Source organism: Pteropus medius, unplaced genomic scaffold, assembly GCF_902729225.1.
Source record: "Pteropus medius unplaced genomic scaffold, Ma_sr-lr_union100, whole genome shotgun sequence".
Lineage (NCBI taxonomy): Eukaryota > Metazoa > Chordata > Mammalia > Chiroptera > Pteropodidae > Pteropus > Pteropus medius.
This window is the reverse complement of record NW_024351729.1, coordinates 22,317,722-22,326,078: the sequence shown is the minus strand read 5'-3', so window position 1 is coordinate 22,326,078 and position 8,357 is coordinate 22,317,722. Positions and strand designations below refer to the sequence as shown.

The 8,357-nt window shown below is 50.2% G+C and overlaps 1 protein-coding gene across 4 annotated transcripts; it reads right to left on the bottom strand.

The window, feature by feature from the left end:
- Window positions 1-639: 639 nt before the first annotated feature.
- Window positions 640-6,221, bottom strand: CATIP (ciliogenesis associated TTC17 interacting protein). Of its 4 annotated transcripts, XM_039844751.1 has the most exons (10): window positions 6,124-6,221; window positions 5,895-5,984; window positions 5,355-5,555; window positions 4,986-5,041; window positions 4,404-4,490; window positions 4,068-4,235; window positions 2,574-2,698; window positions 1,671-1,747; window positions 1,260-1,348; window positions 640-1,027 (listed from the first exon to the last, which is right to left on the bottom strand). In XM_039844751.1, the coding sequence occupies exons 1-10, from the start codon at window positions 6,146-6,148 to the stop codon at window positions 803-805; spliced, it is 1,143 nt and encodes a 380-aa protein (XP_039700685.1). In that variant the 5' UTR covers window positions 6,149-6,221; the 3' UTR covers window positions 640-802. The 4 variants fall into 4 exon arrangements, with proteins under 4 accessions (XP_039700685.1, XP_039700684.1, XP_039700686.1 ...); XM_039844750.1 differs by having other exon boundaries at window positions 640-1,021; window positions 5,895-6,168; XM_039844752.1 differs by having other exon boundaries at window positions 4,131-4,235; window positions 5,895-6,164.
- Window positions 6,222-8,357: the final 2,136 nt, after the last annotated feature.

The following is an 8,357-nucleotide window of genomic DNA, read 5'->3' as shown; positions in this document are numbered from 1 at the left end:
GAAGGTGGAGTGTGAGAGCTGGCAGTGGGTGTTTGGGAGTCTTGGGAGAAGATGAGCAAGGCCAGTGGTGATCCAGATCCCTTCCCCATGGCCCCCCACCACCACCCATCTGCTCTTTTTCTTTGGGGCAGGGGAGGGGAGCAGGCAGTTATGCTGAGTAGTATGAAGAAGCCCCACCCCTCCACCCCTACTAACCTAGTGACTAGTATGGATTTTGGAATCCAGACTCAGGGTTTGAATCCTGCTTCCCATGTGCTAACTCTAAGAGTTACTTAACCCTGTGGTCCCCAACTTTTTTAGCACCAGGGACCAGTGCTCCTACGAAAATCTAATGCCTAATGATCTAAAGTGGAGCTGAAGGGGTGATGCTAGTGCTGGGGAGCAGCTGCAAATACAGATGAAGCTTTGCTGGCTGGCCAGCAGCTCACCTCCTGCTCTGCAGCTGGTTCCTAACAGGCCATGGACCCATACCCGTCTGTGGCCAGGGAACTGGGGATCCCTGACTTACCCTATTGTGCCTCTATTTTCTTATCTGTAAAATGGGGATAATGATGCTAATAGCATTCAAGAAGAAAGGCTGAAATTCGCTTGGTAAACGCCACTAATGGTTCCTATTCTTAAGCCAAGACGCGAGACTGGTCAAGGAAGAAGGTTCTGGCTGTCACTCCCTGGAGGGCTCCGTTTATTTCCATCAAAACCGCAATCCGGAAGGCGCGCCTCCTGGGTGCGGCGGTGTCCCAGACCCGCCACCCCGCTTCCTTCCCAGTACCCGCCCAGGGGCCCGGCGCGCCGCGCCGCGGGTCTAGCTGGACTCCGTGTGAAGCGTGCGGAAGGGGCTGCGTCGGTCGGAGGAGCGCAAGGCCGGGGAGGGCGGGCGGTGCATGGCGAAGGGACCGAAGTACTCGGCGGCGAAGGTGACCACGTCGGCCGGCTGGCGCAGCAGCAGGAAGAGCAGGAAGTCAGAGATAAGCGCTTGGGCGTCGGGGTGCTGCTGCAGATATCTGGTGTGGCTGAGACGCAGCTGCTCCTGGCAGGACCGAGCCCGAGCCTGAGCCGGCCCCGGGTCTCCCGCGCCCCAGGAAGTCCCCTTACTTCATTCCAAGGAGGGCTTAGGGACGCTGGGACCTCCCAACCCACTGGGGTGTGCACTGCAACCAGGTACCAAGAGAGACTGGTCACGGTGGAATTTATGAGCCTGGAGGGTGGGGTGGGTGGTGGGTGGGGAGGAATCGGGACCGCAGGGGGCAGCCTCTCCTCACCTTCCGGTCCAGGAACTTCGAGTAGAGCTCCATGTCCTCCTCCCACATCAGGGGCTTCTTCTTAAATACCGGATGAGGCTCCATCTCATCTGGATGGGGAGGGAGGAAGGATGTGTACCCCCCACCTTAGAACCTTCCTCGGATGCACAGGGATGCCCAAGAATACCCAAACTGCAGGCTCAGGTAAAATCCCAGGGCGCTGCCCACGTTGGCAGAGATGCTGGAAGGCATTTCCTGCAAGATGATCCTCCCCTAACTGCCTTGGGGCCAGGCCCGGAGGGCAAAGCTTCTGCATCTGATCTCGGGCTTGGATCCCGCCCACCGCACACTCAGTCCAGCCCCTGCACCCGAGAAGGCCCCAGGTTTTCCCACCTCCCCTTCACTCTCCCACCAGCCAGAGGTTTCACTCACCCTCCTCCCTCAAGCTGGGCATCTTGGTGATCAAGCAGTAGCTAGGGGAGCCCACCTGGATTCTCTTGGCCAGATGCCTGGAGAGCAACACAGGAGACAGTGTCCCCCTATACTAGCCCACTCCCTCGAGAGCGTCCTGGGGGCTTCTCTTTACTGCCGCCCTTCCCCACCCCCACCCCCACTTGTCTTTGAGTTCCTGGGTCAAGTTCATTTCTGCGTCCCCAGATAATGGCCCGCTTTTCAAGCCCGGTACTGTTCCCGCCTCTAGAGATGCATGCTGGTGTGCCAGGGCCCTATTGAAACCTTCGGAGGAGTAAGTACAAAAAAATAATGAGCCTCCTGCTACGTGACACTCAATATAGAAACAACGAGCTAAGTTATGAAATAAAGAAGGCCAAGGGTGTTCTGATTACTTTTCTTCCTGTGTAGTAGTTATGTCAATACCTCTCTGGAAACAAATCCTCTTTCCCTTCTCGAATTTTCTCACAATTTAGTGCCTGTGCTTTGCTGGTGACAGCTTGGCAGTGTGCCAGAATGCTTCTCCTAGCACGCTGATTTATCACATGTCGAGTTGTTAAACCTTGATGCTTTTCAATGTGACACTAAACATCTGTGACAGCGCTTTAGCTGTGCCTTAGGCCCTGTGGAGTCTCGAGCGAATGTCCTTAGCCATTCAGGGCTCTTAGGTGAGGTTTGGGAGGCACCATGAGAATCAGAACGAGTGAATACACGAAGGAAGGGTGAATGATGTGAATAAAGCAGGAGCACTCAGATCTCAACAGTAATTCCTCGTGGTGGTATCCCCAGAAACAGCAGTCTTCCTTGGCCCCATCACTCTCCATCAGTGAGCAGCCAGGCTTGTGCTCAACACTGCCCCCCTTGGCCCCACTGTTGGTAGCTCACCCATCAGACAGCAGGTAGAACTGGCAGGACGTGGGGATGCCCTGATCCGAGTGTACAGTCTGCTCCACAATGAACACTTCCGCCTGCTGACGGTCTACCTGGATGGTCTGGGAGCCTAGGGCTTGCTGGCCGCAGCCAAAATAAAAGGAAGGAGGTGAGGTGGATGCCCACCAGGGTTCCCCCAAAATCTCACCCAGGCCCTTTTCTCCATCTTGCAGCTTCATTCGTCATTAACCAGTGACAAGCAGCCCTTGGCTGTCCAGACACTCAGGCACTGCAAGATGTGAGTTGTGCCTCCAAGTTAAGTTGAAGGTCCCCTCATAGAGAGCCAGCCCCTGTCCCAACTCCGCTGCATCCCCTCTCCATGACCAAGTGCATCTAGTTGGCAGATTCCGTGGCAGGGGATGAGGATCAACCAATTAGGTGCGAGCGTGTGTGTGTGGCCTCCTCGGGCTCTTGCTGCTGCAGGCCCGATGCCCTGTTATAACTAAAACTTAAACCCCTCTTATGGCTGCGGCCATGGGGAGAAAAGTGTTAACATAAAACACGTGTTTCAAAGAAAATGGGAGAAAATGGCAAGGGCCTGTTTGTGCCAAACACATTGTTCTTTGTCATGTTTGTGTTAGAAAAGACTAGAACGTCATTTATGAAATTTGTCAAATAAGCCCCCAAAGTGTATGTTCAGAGACACGGCTTTAAAATCATATATTGTATATAGTGGACAATTTGGTGACGGACAGAGGAGGGGAGTTGGGGGCTGGGAGAATGGGGTGAAGGGTTAAAGAAGTACAAATTAGCAGTTGATAGTTGGTCACGGGCTGGGGAGCAACGACAGAGGGAATGCGCAGTTAGTCTTAATATATGATGATATGGCTGATGGAGGGCCAGGGAGGAGGGAGTAAATGGGGGATATTTGAATTATATAGATGTGTAACCAATGTACTGTATACTTGAAACTAATTTAAATAAATAAATTTTAAAAAATAATATATTATAGAAGTCGTAGGTACATGGATTCTGAAATTTTAGCCAAAACAGAAGAAGAGAAGGAGGAGGAGAAGGAGGTGGAGGAGGAGGAGGAGGGGCAGGGAGGAGGAGGAGGAAGAATAGCTTTCAGGGTTGAGCCTCAGTAAAAGAATATTTAAATGTACTTGGATATATTGTACTTCCTAATGTTAAAAAAATGTCTTAAAAGCAGCACTTCACTATGTTTATTTTTCCTGGACTGACTTTTGTGCAAAAAAGTGTTGCTTCCCTCGACGGCTCACACGCTTTGGTCCCTCACTCACTCCACCTGTCCCACATGCGGTCATCTCTCTAACGAATTCAGTCTTGCTTTCTCCTGCCTTTGGAAGTCCCACCACATGACCCCGGTTTCATCTCCATCCCTCTCACTCTTCCACTCCACAGCTGCCTCTTCTCTCACCCCAGCGCCCTCCATGCCCCTTCTAGTTTGCCCTGAGGCCAAGACCACTGCCCAGGGAGGCCCCTCACATAGGTGGAATAGCAGAGTTTGCCCTCTGTGTCCAAGGCCAGGAAACGGGCATTGTTGGGCACCATCTGCCGCCAGGCCATCACCCTCAGCAACAGCAGGTTGGCAGCCTCGGAGATGAAGCCCACGGTTGAGTCCCAGGGGATAAAAGTCACTTCGGTTTTTACTTCCTGTTCAGGACAAATCTGGGTTAGGGATGTTGAGCTGGGAAGGGGCAGGGAGGGTGGGCAAGCCAGGTGTTTGGTTTGCTGAGACCCCACTGCAGGCTCCTGGCCCGACACGATCTGGCCCCCTGCACCTGGTTTCAAGAGGATGGGGAGTCCAGCTTCCACCCTCACCTCACCCTCCTTGATACTTCTGTTCATGACCAGCTGATCCTCTTCCTTCAGCAAACTCATCTTCCGTTCCATGGGGAGGATGTGGAACTAAGGGCCAGAGCATGGAGGGGAGAATCGGGGACTCACCAGATTGTAAACAAACAATCTGTGGGAAAGTTCTTAGGCAAGAGTGGCTTCCAGTGTGTAAACGGGTCACGAAGTGGCTGGGGCTGGTTGTGCTCAGAGCAAGAGAACTTGGAGGCTAGGTGGTGACAGGCCCTTGGGAAAGGCCAGGCTCTGGAAAGGTCAGCCCACATGGCCCCCGGGGAGACGCTGGGCTCTGAGGCTGGAGGAGAGGTCTGGGGTGGGCCGGACCCAGCACTTGTGTATTAGAAGGACAGAAGCAACCTGCTGCTGACCTCCCATACCCCTGGATAGATGGGCTTCCGTGCTGTGTGTGGTGGGGATTGCAGGGTAACTGGAGAAAGAGAGGTAGATGATGTTCCACTGAGATCCTTCCTCCTCCTCCCCTCCCTCCCCTCTCCCAAGGTCTCTATTCTCTCACCCTAGGTTGGGGCCAAGGTTGGGGGCCCCAGGAGGTACCTTGATGAACTCTTGACTATGTTGTTCTATGGTCCTCAAGTTCCACGAGAGATAGCCTAGGGTGGAAAGAGGGGACAGCGCCATCACAGGTTGGAGATTGCAGGAGGGGAGGGTGGTGCTCCAGGCTAGAGGACTCAGGTGTAGTGTAGCCACAGGAAATAAACAAGCGGGGCTCTTGTCTTGAGTCTGTGGCTGTAATTAACCTCCCCAGCACCTCTACCTCCCGCACACCCTCAATGCCTCATTCTGGTCCCAAGGTGAAGTCCGAGGGTTGGTCCTGAGTGAAGGTCCTGGGAATGGAGGGAAGGGGTGCATGAGGGCGGTGGAGGAAGGATGGGGATAAAGGATATCAGGCAGCAAGAACTCTACCTCGGACAGAGTTTCCACAGATGGTTTTGTCCATGAAGCCTCTGCAGGAGGCGTGCACAAAGGGGTAGTGTGACACGACGTCGAACTTGTCTTTTAGTTTCCCGCTCTGCACCTCGATGGTCAGCTCTCCCTGAGGCTCTCCTGTATTCGAGACCATGGCCAGAGTCTCGGAGAAGAACAGCATCTGCAGCTCCTCCTTCCCTGGGGGTGAGGATGTCGTGGGGACAGATAAAGTTGCAGCTCCAGGCCTTACCTCTCTGACGCCCTGGCTGCCAGTGCCACCGCAGTCTCCACCCACCCCCTCCTCATCCCCGCGTCTCCCAGGCAACTCCTGTCTCCCCCCCATTGGCCTCTACAGCAGCCAGTGGGTGAAGACACACCTCCACCACCCCAAGTCCCTGAGGTCTTCCCTTGAAAAATATGGGCCCTTTCCGAGTCCCAGGAGAATCAGGCTGAGAGAGACAGGGCCAGGTCTGGGCCTTCTCCCTTCCCTCTTCTCCACACTCGTGTACCCGCCTCCCCGCACCAGCACAGGCTCACCGAGGGAGTTGAGGAAGTGAATAGCTTCAGCACTGGCCTCTAAGGGTGACCTCTCTGAGGCCGAGGCATGCTGGTCCTTGGCTCTGGGGTCTATGGGAGGAGGAGAGTATGAGGTGGCAGACCTCATATCCAGACAGGCTGGGGCAGAGGTCCCAAGAGTAGAAACCCCCAAGGTGGATTGTGAGGGAGATGGCCTTCCCCTTTCCAGCCCTAGAAGCCCTCTTCCTACCTGAGGATTGAACTTGAGAGGACATGGTGCCTGCTGCCTGCTGCCAGGCTGTATCTAGCTGTCTCCATGGCAACTGGGAGCTAGCTACCACCCCTTAAAGGGCCATCAACTCACTTCTCGAAACACTCTGACCTTAGAGGAAATGGTCGGAACTAAGTATTCTAGTGCTCAAACCAAGCCTGAAGTATTGTCCAGCAGAGGGAGCATTTGACATTTTTAAAAGGCAGGGCGATGACATAGGTCATTAGAATGACCTTAGAAGTTGTGGCCCCGAGTCAGACGTGACCTCACATGCACAGAGCCCAGTTAGATGCCCTGTGAATAGCAGTACATGTTGTGGTCCTAACATGTCACAATGATGGTGATCACAGTGACAAGCACAGCAAACTCACAAACCACGCTAACTCTAGGCCAGGCGCTGTCCATAGGGCCTCAATCTTCAGAATAACACTGTGAGCAGGTACTTTTTTCCCTCCATTTTATGGCTGAGAAAACTGAGGTAAAGTCTTCCCAAGGTCACACAGCTAGTAACTGGCAGAACCAGGACTCAACCCGAGGCAATCCGGTTCCAGAGTGAGAGCTCAGAGAAACATGAAGCAGCTAATAGATGATACGATGCATTTAAACACGTGGCGCCACAATATGGATAGTAATTGGAGACAAGGGCTTGAAAATTGAATTATGATCTACTCAAACCACAGGCTGCGGGCTGTCTGATCCCCACCGGGTAACTGTTGGAGTCCTTGACATAGTGGCTATAAAAGGGCTCAGTCTGATAGCCAGGGTCACAGAAAAGAAAAATCTTGGGAGGAGGTGGGAAGACGGGTGAAAAAAGTGAAGAGGATTAAGAAGTACAAACTGTCAGTTATAAAATAAGCCATGGGGATAAAAGAAAAAAAATAGCCACGGGATGTAGAGCACAGCGCAGGGAACGCAGTCAGCAACACTGTGGTAACTATGCACAGTGACAGATGGGCACCGGACTCAATGTGGTGGTCGCCTCATAAAGTATATAAATATCTAATCACTAAATCGTACACCGGAAACTGTATAATATTGTATGTCCACTATAAGTTAAAAATAAACAAATTAAAGAAAAATCTTCACATGAAACCTCAGTCACCTCGTGTCCTCCCTCCCTCGACCTCCGTATCACTTGGGAGGGTAATCTTCAGAGAGCTTCTTACTGGATAATTATGTATCAACTTTAGGAAGATTTAGAATTATATGTGGAAATGTTTAAGAAGAACTAATTTTTTTTTTTTGTATTACATTGTGCATATTTTATATTTCAAGTTCTGGAAAGGGTTAAAATAATGTGGTATGGGAAGGTGCTTAAGAGGTAAGCCTGGAGATTCTAATTTAAATTAGGCAGTTGAATAATTGATTTAAACTGTTCTTGGAATGTAAATTCTTACTGGAATTGTAAAAACACTTTTAAAAACTTCAAATTTACTATGTTTATATGTTTCCTTATTAAATTGCAATAAAAGTAACTTGGGAGGCTGGTTTGTCAGTCAATTGTTTAAAAAAAATTTTAAGAGGGGAGGGGGGTAGATGGGGTAAAAAGGGTCAAATATGTGGTAATGACAGAAGAAAATCGAACTATGGGCGGTGAACACGCAACACAATATATATATTCCTTATTGTTGAATTGTACACCTGAAACTTACTGGATTTCATTAACCAATGTCACCATAATAAAAACGATTTTTAAAAGAGGATAGAATTCTTTTTATTTTACTTTTTCCAGCTTTATGGAGCTATAATTGACACATAACAATTGCTTTAAAAAAGAAAATATAGTAATATAAAACATATAGAATGAATAAGTGCAATATATACTGCCTAAAGCAGTTTTAATTCTAAAAAGAGGACCAATTAGTAATCAAAGCCCCCTTAGAAGTTATTAATATTACTAGATCTATGATTAGAATGATATGACTGGAAAGCTGAACCTAAAAGGTTTTGAAATGCTTATATTTAAAAAATGAAAACATTTAAGGAATTTGCTAATTTTTAAAAGCCAAAGTGAATTCTGAACAAGCCTTTTTCTGCACGTGAGCCGTCAGTGGCATTAGCAAAGTTCACAGCTGCTTTGGAAAGCAGTTTGTTAGTTCCTCAAAAAGTTAAATGTGGAGTTACTGTATGACTTAGCAATTCACTCGTAGCTGTATACCCAAGAGAATTGAAAACATCTGTCTATACAAAACACAGATGTTGATAGCATCATT